Genomic DNA, 21,023 nt, shown 5'->3' with positions numbered 1-21,023 from the left:
TTAAAGGAATCACATTGTCCCAGATGATTTGATTATTATAAATGGTTGATTCTTACAAGCAAAGTATTTTAATTAGGGAAGGAATGATTTTGTCCCAGTGGTTTTGATCACTATATGCAGTTGATTCTTATATGTGATACTTATAAATGGAATGCACTGTATTTGTATTCAGTCAAATAGTGATCCAAAACATACATACATATTAATGCAAGTATCAATTTGATCCTTTTTTTAATGTGATGTTTAATCAATTTAGGCAACTATTTGTACTCTAGAACTTTACAGTGCATATCAGCAAATGCAGGGATTAGAAAGGCAAAAGTCAACATACCACTCAAAATAATTGAGCCTTCAATGCATGCTGCAGGGCTCAAATGCCACATTAATGATTTCTTTACAGTGAAATATTGTAACGATTAATTTGGATAGAAGATATTTGAAGAAATGAGTGCATTTTAAGCCTATATCTGTGGTGCTACCTGCTGTCCATTCTTTGAAAATGCACTTTGAGTTTGGTAAGCACTTCAGGACTAATACATCCTAGATGCTGAACTATTTCCATAGTCAAGCAATTTGATTTGAACAGATTGTTTGTATTGTACCATTTTAGCTCAGACAAATCAGACTACCTGTGCAGTGCCTTGACCTCACTGAACAAATCCTACCATGGAACATCAAAAATGACAGCAATCTAAGAGCAAAGATAAAGTAGCAACTGTAGACCTACTGGAACAAAGTTAAGAATGGCAATTCCTCAACCTTTGCCACTAAAAAGCTGTCCTTGTATCTGAAATTAAATTTAGTTATGTTTGACTACTCTGTGAGATAGGAAAGCAGAATGTTATTAAACTGCCAAATCTCACTCCTGTCATGAGGTCATTTTTTGGAATTCTGCCAAACAAGGTTCCTGCCAAAAGTCTGTTCTGTCCAATGAAGATATCTATATTGACCATCACTGCAGATTCTGTCCCAAAAAATGCAGGAAATTATTAGAAAAACTTTTTAAAAAAAATTAAGTTGTATGTATTTACAGCAGATTGAATGACTTCAATAAATCAATGCAAGTAGTAACCACTCTTGATTTGTGCTGAAATAAGATTTCCGTTTAGTTGTTAGTAAGTGTGATGGATTATAAATACTTGCATATTCACTGTATACTGTTTTAATTTATCAGCATTATGACTCATGGAAAGTAAAGCCATGCATATTTAAAACTAGTTTAGAGACAGATATCTAATGATTATTGTAAATGCTGTGGAATAATGTTTTAAAACACTGGGAAAAAAATTTAAAAAAATATCCTGCTCAATTTTATTTTCTTCAGATGGCATTCACAGCTTACTGCTAGCTACTATTGGTATCTGGACATACAGAAAAGAATATAAGCAACAAATACTATATCAAAGAGGTGAAATATAATGTATTTAATTTCAACAAATATTACAATCCCTCTGATAATCTGGGATTATTGTTTGATAATAATATATGCATAGGACTGTGCTTGGGACATAACATAGCCCCATTTGAAAAATTATGTTTTATAAAGCAGCTGGAAACCTTAATCACAGAAGTCTATTGTGTATTTTGTATTACTTAGCACAGTTGGTGTTGATTTTTTAGTTATATCTATTTACCAAAAATTTTACTCATGGTGCTCAAACCACAATAGTTTATGTAAAATTTTAAGGCATGTATATTTATATATCTATTTTCCCATACAGATTGAAGTAATCCTTTGTCTTTGCAAGGGGTTTGAAAAAGACAGGTGAGAAGGAGGGGAGAGTATTCCTGAATATTATCAATTACACATGTGGTCAAAGGCACCATGCTCTGAATATGCACATACTGTGCTACAGCTAGGCACTTCATGGACAAAAGTGTAGACTACTGTCCATTAAATTGGTGTTTGCATGTTCTCATTATTACTTAGAATATTTTCATCACAATCAAGAATGAATATATTTAGACTATTAATTTGCCTGGAGTGTTTCAACTGCACAAACAACATTTGGACCTCAATCTGTATCTAAACTGATGAATTACCCAAAGTCAATATACAACTGAGCCCATATGGTTTAACTATTTAAACTGGCTAAATGGAATCACTGTGTTTTATTATTTCATTGTGCACTTGTTCAGTAGGATAGCTTGTAAGAGTCATCTCATTTCGCATGAAGGCCCCTGAGGAACTTCAAGCATGCAGGAGTAATATTGTATAGCTAAATACAGTACAGCACAATCTAAAGATTTAAGATATCAAGTAGTCCGTTTCAATTCATTTTACATTGACAAGGCTTAAGATAAAGAATGAAAAACTGTTAGAACTCAGATTTTTATTTCATTTCCATAGGTAGCTTATTTCTACTGTTTGTAGCTACAATAAAGTCTGTTTCACATAATCAGTTGTAGCTCAGATACAGTACATTAAAACCGCAGACTTGTAAAGACTTGAACAATGAGATTGGTGCCTTATGGTCAGCTGCCAAGTCCTGGAAAATTTGATTCCAAATTCATGGATTTTTCAACTCTGTTTTTTCTTTAATGACGAGGGCAGCAACTGTAATATCTCCCACGTGGGCTCCCACTTCATGCTTTGTACACAACTGCTTCCTTTACAAGTACCCCTTCACCCACAATTGTGCTTTTCACCCTGGTAGGAGAATGTGTCACTGAAGTTCATGCTCAGCAGGGACCACCATTACACCTCCAATCATAGGAATGGTCAGTTTTAAGGACAAGTCACTGGCCTGTTTGAGTTATTCTAAACAAAAAGCAGGCTGCTTCCTGCAACCTTACCGACTAGCCATTGTTTATAGAGTGGCTCCACATATGGGGAAATGACCTGAACAGGATGAGCAGGAGCCTGAGCCACACTCCTGCTTAGCCTATGGCAAGGCAGGAAGAGTGGCTTCAGACTCCACCTCCTCCAATGTTGTTGCATGAAAATTGAGAGTGGATGGAAAAGGAAGAGAAGAATCCAGTTTATTGAACCTAGGCCTTGGCTCTGCCCCCTCTCAGCCTTTCAGCCAGTTAGGCCAGCAGCTGTTAGCACGGATTCAGCTCCTCCTTCCCCCATCCTTATTATTGATCAACAAAAGCCACTTTTGGGACAATATGGGAGAAAAAGCAAAGACACCCCAAAACAGAAGAGGAAAGAGCAGCACACAAAAATGAATACCAGGAAAGTGGCATGAGAAGAAGCAAGAGAATTACATAAATACAATCTCCACCTTAAAATTAAGCAGTTAAAATTTGAGAACAATTAGTTACAGAATGTTTAGTCTGTCTGATAATTACATACATGCTATTGTCACAATTAACACCTATATTTACAGCAATTTACATGTTAGTAAAAATCTTTGTTTTTGCTGTGTGTTTGACAGTGCTTTGTGTCTTGTCAGTTGTATAGTTTCAAGCTTCCCTCTGGATAGTCAATTTTCTCAGATGTTATTGTGAATCTTTCAGAAGACAGTGGAGAAAACATTGTCTTAGGAAAGTGTAAATTAAAACCATAGAAGTTAGCAGAGGGTTCAACAGCAGTTGTATGTGAAACCACTCTCAATTCATTTTTTTAAAATAGGTTAGATTTAAGTGATAAGTGACCATTTGATTAACATCAATAACTATATGAAAACAGAAAAAAATTATTTCTCCCGATATTTCAATCACTTTTTTGAAAGTACAGGTAGCAGGGGTTGTAAAAACCAAAAAAGCAATCAAACCTTTGTAAAGGACATAAAAATAGCTATTAAACTTTCATGAGACTGAGTGCTTGCTATAAGGCAGAGTGATAAACACTTCTTGAATTGCTGAAAAACCACCTGGTCTGGAAGGAGAGAGAGATAAGAAAGTTGTTCCCAGAGCATCAAGAAAGATTCTAATGTTTATCAGGACAATTGTCAATGGAAGCACCCCTTCAGGCTTGTATTGTACTAAATCACCAGGAGTCACAGGAAAGAAAATTACAAACAATAGGGGAGGAAGAAAAGAAGAGGTCCCTCTAAACATACATCTGAAGTACAAGGCTTAAGCTACATGGCTAAAGGGTTTGAGTATATAGCATTATAAGACACTTGGAATTTCTGTAATTTGTGACAAATGCAAGGATTTTCCTTAATACTAGCCAAAGACAGCAATAAGATCTCTCATCCATAATTCCCTACTTCAGCAATGTTTGCTCAAACTATCTTTATAGTCCTCCATCTGGATACCATGAAAACATGCACCCACCTGGCCAGAAGAGGCATGAATGATATGCCAAAACTGCAGCCACAATCCATCATGTTCTTAAGTCTATTGCTTTGAGGAAGGAGAGAAGGACCAGACTCACCTTTCCAAACAGATGGTGCCAAGCCTGTGATAAAAGCCCTAAAATAGGCGAGGGACAAAAACTCACTCTTGTAGGTGAAACGGAAGCCCCAGCGTTAGTATGAGGTGACATCAACATCGTGCTGGGGAGGCGGATAAATTCTTCAAGGCAAAGAATTTGTCACAGTGACCAAGAAGGGAGCATATCCGGCAGCAGGACGTTCTCCCTAGTACCCAGCCACTCTCACCTGTCTCCAAACCAGAACCGATCAGTCCTGAAGAGCAGCTGCAAAAACGCTAGTTGTCTAAGGAGTACAGACACTTGGACACCCCCCATACCCGTCTCTGTGCTCACCACTCCTGACACCTCCATGCTCCAGAGTCACCCCCATTGTTCCCTAGTGCCTGTGACTCACTCACCTGCTGGCGGCGGTCCGTGGGTTCGGCGAGGCGATGCAGGCGGGCCGAGCCAGAAGAGCCCGGGGCGGCCGCGGTACCCCCGTGACGGGGAGAAGGGGTAGGAGCGGGGTCCCGCTCCCGGCGGACCTCGGAACGCAGCTCCAGGTAGCAGCCCAGGGTAAGGAGGTGCAGCACAAGCGAGAGCGCGAAGAAGAAGAGGCGCCAGCTGCCTCCGCCGCTGCCCCGGCGGCCACAGGCGCAGCCACCTCCGTCAGTCCGGGGCGCCGCCAGCTCCCTAAGCTCCGAGCTCATGGTCAGTACCACCGCAGACGAATCCTGCGAGGAAAAAGAAAACTCGCTACTACTCCATCCTCAGCCGGGACAGAGAAACTCCAAGCCAGAGCAGCAGCTGGACTGTACGTCCAACAGCCGCATGAACACAGTCCGGCCAGTGGGAGGGAGGAGCCGCCAGGGGCTCTGACACGCCCGGCCCCTTGTCCTGACAAGGCCTAGAGGCGGGGCAGCTGGGGGACTCCGCCTTATCTCTCCAGACCTCTGTTTAACTCTTTCCTGGCAGACGAGATCTGGTGGCTTACGTACTGCAGTCATCGCATTCCCATAATATAGGGGAAAGGAACCTGCCTAGGGGCACAGGGTACAGCCCAGACTCCAGGAGTCCCTCCCTAACCCAAACACTGCCTAGTGGCCCCAGCTGAGATTTCCGTAATTAAAAAATATTGTACTTTTTTTTACAGTAAATCACTGATAAGTTGTTTCCATCATCAGGAGATTTTTGTATAGGAACATACATATTATTAACAGCAAATCACACTACCAATAAAGGCAGAATATGGAATGTTGGTGTTAAGGGATCTCTCACTCACGATGCTATCTAACCCAAGGCATAACGATGAAGGGGCCGAAGTAACAGGGAGAGGCTTTCTGCACTACTTCAAAGGTTTTCCCTATAAATAGGCACACATTTCCTTATTTGCCATAAAAACTGTCCATAGCTTTAATTTCCTACTGAGACATGTTGAATAATACAAATACATGGTCTGGAAGAATACTGCCAACAGCTGTAGTTGCCCCTCCACATTATTTTAAAATTATATCATCATCAATGTCAGGTAAAGATGCAGATCACCTTGTCCAAACAAGCAAGTCTTAGGGAGAAATGGACTGAAGCTTAGGATACATAATATTTCCTTGTTGTTGCTACTCAAAGCAATGAAAATATACAGCAAAGATGAAATACACTCTTGCTTGAGAACAGAATAAACAAAGGTCCTTTTATTGGTAGCACTGCAGAAAGACAAAATGATTTAACTGCAAGGTCCCCTTCTCCCTCCAGGAGTGGCAGCAGGGAAATTCTCCCCAACACAACTGCAGGGACAGCTGCAGGTGTCCCCTTTCTCTCCCAGAGAGAAAGAGATGGAAGCAGAGAGAGCTCCAAAACTTACCTTAGCAGTCAAGGTATATCAATGTGCATGCATTTTTCCACTCCTGCAACATATTTTGCTGTGGGGGGAGGCTCCTAAAACAGCTATGGAGTCAGCACCCTATTAAGATTCATGGAACAGTTCATCTCTCTTATAGCTAATGTTTCAAGTGCACTGCAGAATCTGGCAGACATCACTGCATCTGTAACACTCAGGTCACATTTTAGATTTTCTTTATCACAAGGACTAGAAAGTTACTTTAAAAAAACAAGGAATGTTGTCAGCTCTCTTGATATTTGGGTTCTCTTTCAAAGTTCCAGTTCCTAAGGTATGGGATCACATAAGAAAAATCTCAGCTTTCATTTAAGGAAAAAAGTTTCTAATCCTCCTGGCTGTGAAGAAAAGCTTGAAAATGTGACTAAGAAGAGTATTGTAATGGCTCCAAAAGAAAAAGGCAAAGAAAAAGAACTAAACATTATAATTTAAACAAAAATATGATTTTTAAATCAATCTTATTTTTTGACTTGGGGTTCCAATACAGCTAAAGTAGTTACATGACTTCAGGAGTTAGGGCCCAGATATTTAAAGGTATTTAGGCATTGTTGCACTCAACATTTGCAACACCTAACTAATTTAGGAGCCTAAATCTCATTTTCAAAACTTTCAATGGGATTTTGGCTCCTCAGTGGCTAAATCATTTTTAAAAATGAAATTCAGGCTCCTAAATTAGTTAAGCATTACAAAGCTGAGTGCAACAACACCTAAATACCTTTAAAAAATATGGGTCTTTGTGACTTGGATGGCAAAGTTCCATTTTCAAAAGTGACAACCTTAGGCCTTGCAACCCTGAGCAGATCAACCATCTAAACATCTTTATAGATCTGGACTTAGGATCCTAGACACAGGCCTATAGTGTCAATTCCTTAATTCAGCCCTATATGTAGGTGGATCAAAGTTAGCTATTTCAGTTTTAAAATGAAGGACTCTTCTTGTGGACTCATCTCGTCTCCCTTTGCTTGTTAAGAGGTATTTGCTGAATCACTGGGGTGAAGTACCTAAGTTTTGTGTAGTAGGCCCTGGATACAGAACCCCAATCACAAATACCAGAAGACAGTTTATTTCAGTAGAAAAAAATCCTGTTTTGGGAAGTTACTAGTAAACTTCCTTGAAAAACTCCAGCAGTCTTTGGGTTGGTTGCTCAAAAGACAAGGTTTGCAGTAGGAAGCAAACAACAAACAAAAGACACATATTTTGAAAGCTTTCTAGGTCAGGAAAGGGAGAATTATTTCACTCTAGAATGACAGCCATCTTCTTGTACCCAGTTTGCCTTCAGTGGCACCTGCTTTCTCCTCGTGAAGCAACTAAGGGGAAATCTGGGCTAAAAATAAAAATGCCAACAAAGGAGGAAAACTCATTCCAGCTTCAGTTGTGTGACAGGAGAGTCCTTTGGAGGATGGGTGGGCAAGCAATCCATACTGAAATGAGGAAGAAGGATAGCAAAAGTACAAAACTAAAATATTTTTAAATTCTACCAATTCCTTTTTCCTTTGATTTGGTGCTTGTTACTGCTACTGATGTAGTGGTCTAATTAGGCCTTGATGCCAAAATCACTTGAGGTGGAAGGTGAGAAAGAGGCAAATTCACCCTTTTGCTTCTGTAATTATTTAGCCAGTTAAGATGGAGGATATCTGACACTAATTCCTTTGGAGTGGGTAGAAATCTTTCAACATACTATAACCTACATTAGAAGCAAACCCAGTGCCAGTTGCCTTGAACGTTTCTTGACAGATTAACGAGTCTCTCAGAAGGATGTTGTAGATGAGATGAGGTCTTCTGTCCCTCATTTATATGTTGGCAACAGCTGTGCAGCTTGTCATGGCAATGAGTATTTAAAAAAAATTTTTTTTAAGTCTAATCTAAAAGGGTTTGAAATTCACTTATTTCCTGAAATTCATTGGATCTTTCCTCAGAGGACTGTGTCCTCATTTATGCTTGTACAGCACTAGGACAATGTGCCCTTCTTCTGACAGAGGTCTCTGGCTGCTACTGTGAAATACATATTTAATTACACATATTTACTTACTTTTTTTTCTTAAATGAAAGCTGAGATGCATCATAATGCATACGCACAAGTGTGGAGGGAAACAAATTAAGGTTGCACAGGCAACCACTACCAGTCCTGCCTATAATAATAATAGTTCTATAATCTGCTTGTATCCACAGTTTCTATGAGTATATGCATAAATAAGCATGTACTGAAACAGTCATATGCTTCTGTGTTCGCATATATTCTTCCTCTGCTCCGGCTTCATCCAGTATCCGTTCACAAATGTATGGGATAATCTAGGATCCTTCTTGTCTTCCTGAGATCATTAGTACCTTTCTGATCACTTGTATGTTCTTTTCATCTTAATTTGTGGATTCTTGAAATTTTCAGTCACCATGATTCCTCTGGAGCTTCCCATTCCTCCCCTCAAACACACATTCTTCCACATTTGTCGCATGTTACCCATTTGATAGAAAATCAACAAAACTCTTATTGTCTGAGTGCCTGGTGGATATGCCATATCCCACCCTAGTAAAGTTCTTGGATGAAAGGCAGTATGTAAGTGCAAAGTAACAGTATTATTACTAAAGAATCAGTCAGGGGGCATTGCAAATTCTAACAGCCTGGAAAAAATCATTTCCATATAAGCCATATGCACAGTTCAGGGGAGGGGTGTACACAACATCAGCCAAAGGGTCTCAAACCTCAAACCTTAATTTCTTATTGCATAGCCATATGCTTAAAAAATAACAGAACATGGCCTTGAAACATAATGAGTTATGAGGAAAGGAGAAGCAGAAACTATAGGATACATAAGCAGACATTCCCCCTCCCCGAGGCATGAGAAAGAGGAATAAAAAGCCAGTTGAGTATACTAGCACAGTAGCTGCAAGTCCTTTTTTAAAGATAACTAATCAGTGGCTACTGATTCCTCAGATGGTTATTTTCACATGTACCTCTTGCTCCACCACAGTTTCTTGAGATTGCAGTTAGTAAGGTGAAAGTTTGCTTTCTTCTACAGGCAAGGTTTTTTGTTTTTGTTTTTAAAAAAAGGAATAACCATATTTGCTTAACCCAGTTTGCTGCATTGTTTAATTAGAAAGTATATGGCAGACACGCTTGGCCAAAGACTGTTACATTAAGCCCAAACACAGCTTTTTCTAGAAAGTGGTGAATGGGATATTATTCCTAATACCACTTCCATTTGTATGTTACTTGGTGATGATTAAAAGCAAATGTTTGCTAAACTTTTATACATATATGCCTAAATCCACAAAGGTATTTAGGCTATTAAATTCCACTGAAATCAGAAATTGTAGCAAGAATACTTATTATTAGAACCTAAGAACTTTGTACTATTGAATTTCATCCCATTTCTATTACTTCAATCAAGGTCATCCAGATCTTCCTGGTATAAAGGGAGGGGACAGACACCCAGGGAACATGGGGGTGGGTGGCATAGGGACTGGGAAGACCAGTCAGCTTCACATTTTCCCCTCCCATCTGTGTACTAGCCAGCTCTGGGAGTGCGAGGGGAGGGTTTGAACATCTTTCCCAGCCCCATGTGCTAGCCAGAATCTGGTGAGGTTCTGCCTCTTCAGGAGATCTTAGCCTCTCTCTCCCTAGCTTCCCATGTGTAGATCTGAACTGTGCTCTCTGCCCCAAGTGAGAAAGCTGATAACAGATATGTTCAGTGCATGCACCAAGTATACAGTGCTAAGACCAGGAATTGAGAACAGGCATACTTGGTGCATGACACAGGCTCATAAGCACTGACACCAGGTGAGGGGAGAAAAGATGAGAACACCACTGAAAAGAATGGAGCAGTTCATATCTCTCTGAGACTTAGATGCTGCAGATCTATGTGTTAAGTCCTTTCCCCATATCCTAGGACCAGATTTGGGGTAGAGACTTAGCAGCTCTAGTCTGCTGCCTCTTCTTGTCTTTAGCTGGCATATGCACTCCACACAGCCTCCTCACCTTCCTTCCTCCCCATGACCACTCCAAGCTTAGCAGCGGCACAGAGTGGCAAGAAGAAAAGTGGAAATAGTGTGCATGCTTAGGGAGCCTTGGAGCAGAAGGAGGTATGAACAAGGGGGAGGGACTCAGAGCAATGGGCATGATGGAAGGAATGTTGGAAGTGGTAGGGAAGTTTGAGAAGCTGAGAAGAATATGGGGGCCTGAGAATTGAGGGGAAATGTTGAAGCAGTGCAGGGAAGATTGGAAAGGAGGGGATCAGAACAGTGCACAGGCAGAGCTTCAGCTGTGTCCCCCCGAACTCTCACATCCATTGATCAGTGATAGGAACCATATAAATACCTATTATTGTATTATCTGAGCGCCTCACAAATTTTTAATATGTGCATCCTCACAACATGCCTGTGAGATAATAGTACTCCTCTATCTCCATTTTTACACATGGAGAATTGAGGCCTAGTCTACACTATGAAGTTTTACAAGTAAAACTTGCTTTATTTTGACATCTTTGCAAATGTCCACACTCAATTTTGAGTCCTACCTACGAAACCTTGACTTTCTGTCAACAGCTGAAAACCACTGTTCCGAATGACATTGGTCCTCTACTGGTAGTGTTCTAGTGATAGAATGCATGTGTGGATACTGCATTATCTGTACAGGTAAAAATAATCTTCCACCAACACTCCTACTATACCCTTGTCCTCATGATGGTGACCGGTGTGGTCACAAGTTTGACTTCTGCTGCCCAGAGGTCACAGTGACTGGAAGCCCACCTCCCCTTTAAAATCCCCAGCATGTTTCTGAAATGCCTCTTTCTGGTAACCCACTTTAGCAAACACAGCTGTGGGACCACACAGGTATGATTCCCACATAAAGCTCTGATTAAAACTCCAGCTAAACCTCATGGTACTGGCTGGGACAGGAAAGTTGTCCTCTGCCTGCATGGAGAAGGGCAGCACAAACCCAGCTGATAGCAGAAATAAAGATGGCTATTTGGACATTGCAGAGGGCATGCAGCAGCTGGGGATGACAAGACCAGCACCAATGCTGGGTGAAGAGGAAACAACTGGAACTTTTACCAGGAAGTAAGGGGGAGCAGCAGAAAATCTGGGGCTCTCTCTGAGACCTGTCACTTCTATGTGGAGCTGCTGTGCGTGGTGAGGACTCCACCATCACCCCATGGGTAACAATGGACATGTTGCAAGACACAGAAGGAGGAACCCCAGTAGTGGCCAGCAACACAGAGCTCATCATGAAGGGGAGATGTAGGGGCTGTAGATGCAGACAGTGGAGTCCAGGAACCCTTTGAGAGCCAGCCAGACCTGACCCAGATCAGCTTGGAGGGAAAAATCCACAAAGGAAGAGAGCTTAGGTATTTATTTTATTTAATGGGTTGCTGTTTTGATTCTTTTCAATATTAAATACAGGCCCCAAAACTCCCTGACCCTTTCAAAATGGTGGTCAAAAGCACAAAAGCAGGAAACAAAAATTGCATTTCAATGAAGCCAGTTTATTTGAACAACAACAGATACTGGCAGTCAGAGGCAAGAACACATAGTACTACAAGACAAAAAAAAAAAAAAAAAATTCCCAACTGAAAGCTTTAGCTAGGGCAGACAAATACAATTTCAGGAACTGAAAATCCATGCACTGCCAGCAGAAAGAAACACAAAAGAAACCAAACCTGAGCTTTCAAAGAAAATACATAGAAAATTTTAAAAAATCCTTACAAGTAATCATTCAGACCAATTTTTTTTTTTATAGGTCTAAGGATGTTCTGTAAACACTGTGAACTTCAGAATACATAGTGTTTTGGGTTTTCCAGTCCAAAAGTCCAGGTCAAAAACAAGTTATTTGTATGCTAAGCTTTGATTCAGGGGCAGAAACAGAGACAATTTATTGCTGTGTAGCATATTGCCCCAGGCCCCCCACCTCTCCGTGTCCTCTGGGTGATCTCACCCCTCCGCATTAACAGTACCTACAGGCTTCACTCAGTGCAATCACCTGTGTTTGTTTATTTACCGTGTATAAGTACAGACCCCACTCCCAAACCAGCCCCACTTGACCCCTCAGGCTTTGGACTGCTCAACCTCTCTTGGCCAGGCGGCAAACTAAAAGTGCATGGCTTCTACCCTCCTCCCCCGCCATGTCTCTCTCTGGTTTCTCCCTGGGTGGGTTATATGCACCCTGCAGCTAGGGGGACAGCTGTTCCTGCTTGCCTCATTAGGCACATTCCTGGCTTCTTCTAATCAGCCCCTTCAGCTGTAGGTTGCTTCCATGCCCTCTGGGGCTCTGCCAGCCCACTTTACCCCAGCCCAGACAGCTGGGTTGGGGCAGAGGGTGGCCAAAGGCACAGAGGGGACCTAATCCCCTCCACTCTGCCGCATGCTGGTTTGGGGCACTTGGCTTTGAATTGACCATCAGGGATAGGCAGTGGCAACCACCACCCTCTTTCTGAGTTTTGTGTTAATCTTTTTATAAATGTCCCTTTTGTTATCTGGCACAATCTTGATAAAGTTTTTAAGCAGATATTCTTTGAGTTTTGCCCAGCGATTTCTTGGAAGGGCCACTTTGCCTCTTGCCCTGCTATAGGAAACCTTTCAATGACACTTCACAATGAGCTCTAGCAGCACCATTGCTGTGAAGAGGCCAGAAGCATATGGCCCCAAGCAGCCTTGAGCAGTTGCCTTCTCTGAACTCTTGCAACTTCATGAGCAATATATCTGCCAGAATTACTACTGCCTGTAATCAGTTTGGCAATATTTGCTGCAATCTCTCAATATTTGTTACCTGGTACAGATGACAGATCACCCTCAACACTTCAGGTTTTCAATTGTTATATTATCTTAGCACCGAGGTGCCTCAGTGCCCAGAACATACTCATACTGGGACTGCCTGAACTAAAGCTAGCTATCCTGAAGGTAGTCTGACCCACTTCAGTCTTTTGTTAATATCTTCTTTGGAACTTTTTTAGGGTATTTTCACCTTTTTATCTCCAGCAAGCTTTGAAATCTGACAATATCTATCTAGCTTGTTTATCAGTGGCCTCAACTGGTATCATTGGGGTATCCTTGAGAAGCATCCCTTCCACACCAGCTTAAAGACTGTCCTTGATCAGGAAGAAGAAGAAATGGATATGTTCTCAGATCTCTACAGGATCCCTCAGTTTAGGGTCCATGAGAGAAGACAGTGGAGGCCACCCATGTTGATGACAGGCAGAAGGATCAAGAGGTATGTAGGGAAGTCCAGCAAATGCTCCTGAGACAGCAAATGCAAATACAGCAAAGTATTATGGAACAAAACTCCAAAAGACTTGCACCCAAGCAGCCATTTCACTGAACAGACAATACTATGTATCTGGAGTTTGTCTGATATTACCTCCAAAGATGCCAGCATAGTGTGCCACACTATCCCTTCCACTCACCTTTACAGTGGAAAACAAGAACTTCCATCAATATACTTACACTGACCTGTGACCAATTCAGGAAAGCACAACAGCTTGCACTTTTAAAAATGGGTTTAAATGTTTTTTAAAGTAATTTGTTGCTCCTAACAGTTCTATAAAATGTATTTATTTTGATTCATAAAACAACCCCCCAAACCAGTATTCCATCTGCAGATTCATACAGTATGCTGACAATTCAGTTATGGTTTATACACAAGTACATTACAGTTTAATCATGAAGTGACACATAACACAAAGCGGCACATTGTGCGATTATGGTGCACTGTCAAAACGTGCTCTCAAGGCCTTCGTCAGCTGCATAGCACTTCAGTGTGCTCTTGTAATTGCCCTTGTGTCTGGCTGTTCAAAATCACCAACAGTCTTTCTAGTCTCCCCCATTCCTAATACTACTGGTAACATCTCCCCCTTTCCTTCACAAATATTATGTAAGATACAACATGCAGCAAAAACAATAGGAATATTTGGCTTGTGAGATCAAGCTTACTCATTAGACTCCTCCAGTGCCCCTTCAATCTACTAAATGCATATTCAACAGTTAGCCTGCACTTGTTCAGATAAGACCTAAATCTTTCCTTACTACTGTCCAGAGGTCTGCTGTGTGACTTATCGAGCCAGGGAATCAAAGGCTAGACTGAGTCCCCAGCTGGTATTTCACCCCTGCCAACGTGAATGTGTTGGTCAGAGTAAAATGGCCCTACATGCAGCTTTTGAAGCGTTCTGTGTTCCTAAAAGCATGAGTATGATGTACCTTGCCAGATCACCCAAAGTTAATGCCAGTAAAACAACTTCGGTGATCCATGAACATGGAAAAGTATCCTTTCTGTTTACATACTCAGAAGCAAACTGGAGCAGGGTTCAGAATTGGGATATATGGTCTATCTATCCCATCACTGTAGTTCAGGAAGCCCATAGCATTGAATCAGTGTTATTCCCTGACATTGCCCAGAGCCATAGTCCTGTGCAGCAGGGCATGCTTAATTGCCTTGCACATCTGGATGACAACAGCCCCTACCGTAGACTTGTCAATACTAAACTGTTTACCAACGAATAGTAATATGGGATTATAAATTTCCAGAGCACGATTGCCACCTATTTCTCTACTATCAAAGCAGCTCTCATTTTCATGTTTCTGCATCAGGGAACTGGAACAAACTCAGCACTCAGCTCCATGAATGTGTCTTTCATATCTAAATGTTCTGCGGTGACTGCTGGTTATCCCAGATTTGCATCACAATGCAATCCCACCACTTGGAGCTTTGTTTCATGGCCAATTATCTCTCCACCTCTGGAGCTGAAGTAAATGTTTGTAACATGGCACTTCTCAGTCTTTGCTGCCATCATCAACTTCTCCCACTCCTCTTCAATTTTCTCATTTTCACTGCTGCACACCTGGCTGCTGAGATAGTTGTTGAAGTTCCACACATACAGAAAGATCAAGCATCCTGTCTGTAAAACAGACATGAGAACTCCAGTGAACTGTTCGGCATCCATGCTTCTGACAATAAGATGGTGGAGAGATTGAAAACAAATGCAAGGAATCATGGGACTTAAAAAACAGCATGAAAAAATAAGACTATGGCATGAAGCAGAGGAAATTGTGGGAGCTTGATCCCAAGCTCCCACAATTCCCTGAGAGGAGTACTGGCATCCCACAATGCACTTCCAACATACCCCAGAAGGCAGTGCACTGGCTGGTGTGCAGGGCACACTAGAATGCCTATTCACAGTGCAGCATATAATTTGCTGATATAACCTCTCAGTATGAGGGCATGTGGCATTGGCAAAGGCAGCTGAGTGTGCACTTGCTCTAGGGATACTGCTATGACTGGCAGCTGTATGCCAGTAAAATTTTGTAATGTAGACATGGACGACACACAGAGACTAAATGATTTGCTCAAGGTCATACAGGAAGTCTGTTACAGGCAGGGAACCGCATCCAGGTCCCAGGTCCTAATCCCAGGATTAGGACTCCCAGGTCCTAATCACTGAACCTTCCATTCTTTCATGCCTCCATGTCTGTCTCCCCCTTCAAAAATGTCCCCACTCACTGAATACTAGTTTCTGCATCCTCTCCCCAGCTCCATAACCTGTTGGTCTCATGCTGAAGTTTGCCCTTCCATGAGGGGGATGGTTGGTGAGAGAATACCAGGCTGTGCTGAACAACCAAAGAGAAAGGAGATGATGCAGAGGTAGTGAGGGGACCAATATTCAGCTAGTGCATTCTGTGGCTGGGGCAATCAGTGCTAGGAAGCCACGGTCAATGTAGGGAGCTGAGAATTTTTTTAAACCAAGGAAATTAAATGTCCAAAAACTTCATTAACACAGAATTAAGATTCCCCAGTGGTGCCTAGGAGCCTTCTAGAATGTGGAGAATGGCTACACTTAAGCATCTGAAAACCAGGAAAATACAAAGTTAAGGTACACAACATCCCACTAACCTCTGGCATTTGAATGATTCCCCAGCATGCCAATAACACATACCAGCACTCAACTCTTACAGATGCTAAGAACACTTTGGAACAGAGCACATAAGCACTGTAAGACAAAGTCTAACACCTTCTCTTTGCTTCAGACCTGGAGAAGAGCTCCGTGGAGCTCAAAAGCTTGTCTCTTTCACTAACAGAAGTTGATCCAATAAAAGGTAATAATCTCACCCACATTTTCTCGTTCATATCCTGGGAACAACATGGCTTTAACAACACTGCAAGCATACTTGAAGTACATATTCATCTCATGTCATATCATAGTAACAGCCCTGGTAAGCTGCTCAGTCTAACTAATCCCTCTGCCATTCAATACAGCTATGCTCACACAGTGAACACAGTTGGCATGCATGCAGATAAATGCTGGAATTCAAATCTGTGGAGCACAACACAAACAATGGCACATTCTCTTAGAACTTCCTCATGTCTACTAATTATGGCATTCCCTGCCCTTACTGAACCACTCCTAGTGTTTTGCCAGTTCCAGGGGGCAGAGTTAAAGTTGCATGCAGGGATGGCATGTACCATGAACCTCTGAAAACCAGGAAATATAAAGTTAAATTTAGCCACTCTCCACATTCTGGAAGGGCACGAGGCATTAATGGATAACCTTAACTCTTCATTAGCTAAGATTTGGGGCATATTATACAGGACAACAAGCTTGGTAAGATCAGGATTTGGCCCCTAGCAACAATAACTTACTCAGAAGAAAAAAAAGTTTTTATTTTCCTTTTTAAACAAAAGATGAGTCAAGTTGTAATTCAAACCCAGCATGCCCACTCCCTGGCATGACAAGGAATAGGAAGGAGCTCAATGACCTTTTTCAGGGTTATTTTATAGTCTTTTCCTCTACAGTAACAATAAGATTGCTAGAGACGAAAAAGAGCTATTAGGTCATCTAGTCTATCCCTTCCTCTAGGCACCAATGCAGAATTGTAACCTATTGTAAAATTAATAATTGTTTCTCCACTAGTTTTTAACATCCCGAGTAATAGGGCTTTCCATCCTTTTCCTTAGGAGACAATTCTACAGCCTGATAACTTTCTGTGAGTGAGATATATCCCCAATGTAACTCTCCTGCTGTTAATTCCATTCTTTTCCTTATAGCTGCAATCCTGTGTACCACCAATTTGTCCATCTCCCTCCTTGCCGTTGGCAACTTTCAGATATTTGGAGACTGTTAAATGCTCACTCTACCTTCACTTAAATTTGTCTAGTTTGGGTAACTCTTTTATTCCTGCCTCACAAGTCAATCCCTTCCCCCATGCTTTTTGTCTGAACACCCTTAAATTTGTCAATATCTTTCTGGTAATAAGGAGCCTAGAAATGAAATCAGTATTTCTAATGTGGCTGTCCCATAGCCACTGTGACATAGGAGGGTGCAATCCAGACCAATGAGTAGCTGTGTTACCCTTGCTCTGTAACCTGGTGTGCCATTTACAATGCCATGCTATTGTAGCCTCCAACCTGGACTGCTCTGAAACAGCCTCCAGCATGTAACTCACTCCCAGCTACGTCTGTGTGTGTTGCAGCCAGCCAGCCACACTTCTTAACAGCTTTAAAAATTACCACATTGTCCCAGTCCAAATTTTTCCCAAAAAACATATGTATGCCCTCTGCTGGACAGTACAAATATATTCTGTCCATTATGCCTTTAAAGGAATAACATATACACAACTTGTTACCCCAAATGCAGTTACCTAGACACTTCAATTTAAACACATTGGATTAGATAAAATAATAAAACAATCTTAAAATCTCTCTCTTTGTAGTTAAATTAGTCAATATAAGTAATGAAACATAGAAGTCGGAAATGGTTACAAGAAAAATAAAGATAAAATGCTTACTAGTGCCTAAATTAACAAACTGTATGAGATTCAAAGCAAAGTTCTCTCACCATATGCTTTCAGCAGTCTTACTGACAAAACTCTTCAGGTCAGGACCACACCCCCAGAGTCCAACAGTTGCTTCCTTTGTCTCTTCAGGTGCAGTGAATGCAATGGGCATGGAGAGAGGGATGTCTTGGGATGTTTGCCCTTGCTTTTTATCGTTTCAGTCCCATCTTGAAAAACATTTTCAGCTGGGAAAAGGAGATAGGCAGTCTGTCTGGAAGGAAACTCCACCCCGTTTCTTTGCTAAGATGTAGATTTTTGCCCATATCCCCTTTCTTGCCAAAGAATGGCCACTTAGCACATTAGCCGTTTTTACATCTGGCTAAGGTGTCAGCTTGCCCTTTGTCTCTCAGAAACTGGTTTTGCCACTGCCCACATTCATCTGGAAAACATACTTTTAGTTATGATTTCATTTTATGTTTATAACTTCACATATAACACTGCTATGTGCATTTTGATACAATATTACTGATCAGCAAATTATGAGTTTTTAAGTGATACTTCATAAGGCATACCTTGTACAAACATTATTGCAATAGCGTGTATAGTGTGAACATAGAGGTATATTTTGTCACAGCTACAAGCTCTCCCTGCCTTTCATACTCCATGACATGATGCCTCTGTGCACGTGACACCCACCATATTTGCTGACCCCAGAAGTTGAACCAGGGACTTCCAGAGCTAAAAGCATGAGTATCTACAGTAAAAACAACGAGAATTCTGTAGCACTTTAAAGACTAACAAATTTAATTTCTGCAGGCATAACCTTTCGTGGGCTGTAACCCACTTCATCAGATGTAAGGAATAGAAATCAGATTGGAGGCATACATATATATAACTAAGGTAAAGGAACAACAATGGGGAAGTTAGGTATAAGCAAAGTCTATTCAATTAGAGTAGTTGAGGCCTATTCACAACCATTGATTAGGAGGTGAGAATGTGTGAACAGTGACAATTACTTCTTGTAATGAGATAACCATTCCAAGTCCCTATTTAGACCCAGTTTGATTGTGTCAAGTTTGCAGATGAGCTCCAACTCTGCAGTTTCTCTTTGAAGTCTGTTTTTGAAGTTTTTTTTTGTAGAAGTATAGCAATTTTCAAGTCAGCTACAAAGTGTCCTGGGAGGTTGAAGTGCTCTCCGATTGGTTTATGGATGTTACCATTTTTTATGTCTGATGTGTGTCCATTTATTCTTTTGCGTAGTGACAGTCCGGTTTGGCCAATGTACATGGCAGAGGGGCATTGCTGGCACATGATAGCATATATTACATTAGTAGATGTGCAGGTGAATGAGCTTCTTATGTTGTGGCTGATGTGGTTAGGACCTGTGATGGTGTCACTAGAGTCGATGTGTGGGCAGAGCTGGCAATGGGGTTTGTTGCAGGGGTATGTTCCTGGGTTAGTGATCTTCTTGTATGGTGTACGGTTTCTGGTGAGCATTTGCTTCAGGTTGGGGGGCTTTCTGTAAGCAAAGATAGGTCTGCCTCCCACAGCTTGAGCGAGTGAGGGATCATCTGCTAGGATAGGTTGTAGATCCTTAATGATGTGCTAGAGAGATTTTAATTGGGGACTGTAGGTGATGGCCAGTGGTGTTCTGTTGTTTTCTTTGTTGGGTCTGTCCTGTAGTAGGTGACTTCTGGGTACCCATCTGACTCTGTCAATTTGTTTCTTCACCTCTCCAGGTGGGTATTGTAGTTTTAAGTATGTTTTATGGAGATCCTGTAGGTGTTTGTCTCTGTCTGAGGGATCGGAGCAAATCCGGTTGTATCTTAAGGCTTGGCTGTAGACAATGGATTGTGTAATGTGTCCAGGGTGGAAGCTGGAGGCATAAAGATATATATTGCGGTCAATTGATTTTCGGTATAGGGTGGTATTAATGTGACCATCCTTTATTTGTACTGTAGTATCCAGGAAGTATCTACAGTGTTAGCTAAAGACGCAGAATCTTAAGGGAAGAACTGTAACAGACCCATATCCTCTGTGGATCTGGCAGAGAGAGACACACAGTACATACTGAGGAGTGGATTACATATGCTGGACCCAAACTGTTTTCTTCTTTCATACTCATAGGTTTGCTTGAGTCCTTCTTTCACTCCTCTTTTCCCCTTTGCCACTTGTATCCCTGGCAATTCTTCAGCTCCCAATTAAACTTCTGTACTAGGCCCCTGCTTCTGCCTCTCAGGTTTTCCTGCTGCTGTCATTCCATTCTCTTCTTCTCCCTCATTGCCACATAACTGTGCAGGCCCCCAACTGCCGCACAACCTTTCAGTGTCAACATTCCCTCTTTTCCCTTATCAAAAATAATCATTCTGTGTGGAAAGCTATGCATCTGCATGAATCGTTTTCCATGTGTTTCCCTTATTCACATGCCCCCTGTCCTTGCTCAGACACACCCAATCCCTATCTCACATTGACACATGTAATTAGGGTTAGATAACCTGGAAACATCTACTCTGTGAGCTGTTGCTGATAATTCTGAGAAGTTTAGGTGACAAAAGGATTTGGGATCACAGCAAAACTCGGTTGCCTCTCTGCCCCTAACTAGAGACTAAGATAGGTGAAAAGAGAGTTTCTATTCTTACCTGGTGCAGTGCTGATTTTACTAATTTTCAGAGAAAGTACAACAAATACATGGGGATGTGGGCAAAGGAGGGGACACTTTCTAGCAGAGGAGACAGAATCACTCATCAAAGAGCTCCCTCTGCCCTTCTTTACACCCACACTCACACCTCCCCACCACATATTGTGGCCATGTCTATGTGTGTGAAAAAGGTGCATGTTTCAAATAAGTTACTCAGTGGAAAACCTCTCAATGACTGTACACACAGCGTAACACCCAAGATCATTTGAGCTGTTTGCATGGTAGCCTGAAGGCTTCTGATTAAGCTCAATATTGCCAACCTAAACGTTCAAAAGCCATGAGTCAGGGCTGCAAAAAATCCTGAGCTTGGCTGAAAAATCATAAGTAAAAAAAAAAAGTGTTCTTTTCATTCGCTTTCTGTTTTTTCA

The 21,023-nt window shown here is 41.5% G+C and overlaps 1 protein-coding gene across 1 annotated transcript in view; it reads right to left on the bottom strand.

The window, feature by feature from the left end:
- The window catches only part of EDA (ectodysplasin A), a 169,423-nt gene extending 164,302 nt beyond the window's left edge, over positions 1–5,121 (bottom strand). The window contains exon 1 of the mRNA XM_067548328.1: positions 4,729–5,121. Within this exon, the coding sequence (XP_067404429.1) occupies positions 4,729–5,019 (291 nt within the window). The 5' untranslated portion in view covers positions 5,020–5,121. The remainder of the gene's footprint in view (positions 1–4,728) is intronic.
- Positions 5,122–21,023: the final 15,902 nt, after the last annotated feature.

The sequence above is a fragment of the Emydura macquarii genome, unplaced genomic scaffold, assembly GCF_026122565.2.
Source record: "Emydura macquarii macquarii isolate MOO-44397 ecotype Brisbane River unplaced genomic scaffold, CSIRO-AGI_Emac_v2 contig_1253, whole genome shotgun sequence".
NCBI classification, from domain to species: domain Eukaryota; kingdom Metazoa; phylum Chordata; order Testudines; family Chelidae; genus Emydura; species Emydura macquarii.
The sequence above is the reverse complement of the archived record's forward strand: the minus strand, read 5'-3'. Positions and strand labels throughout refer to the sequence as shown.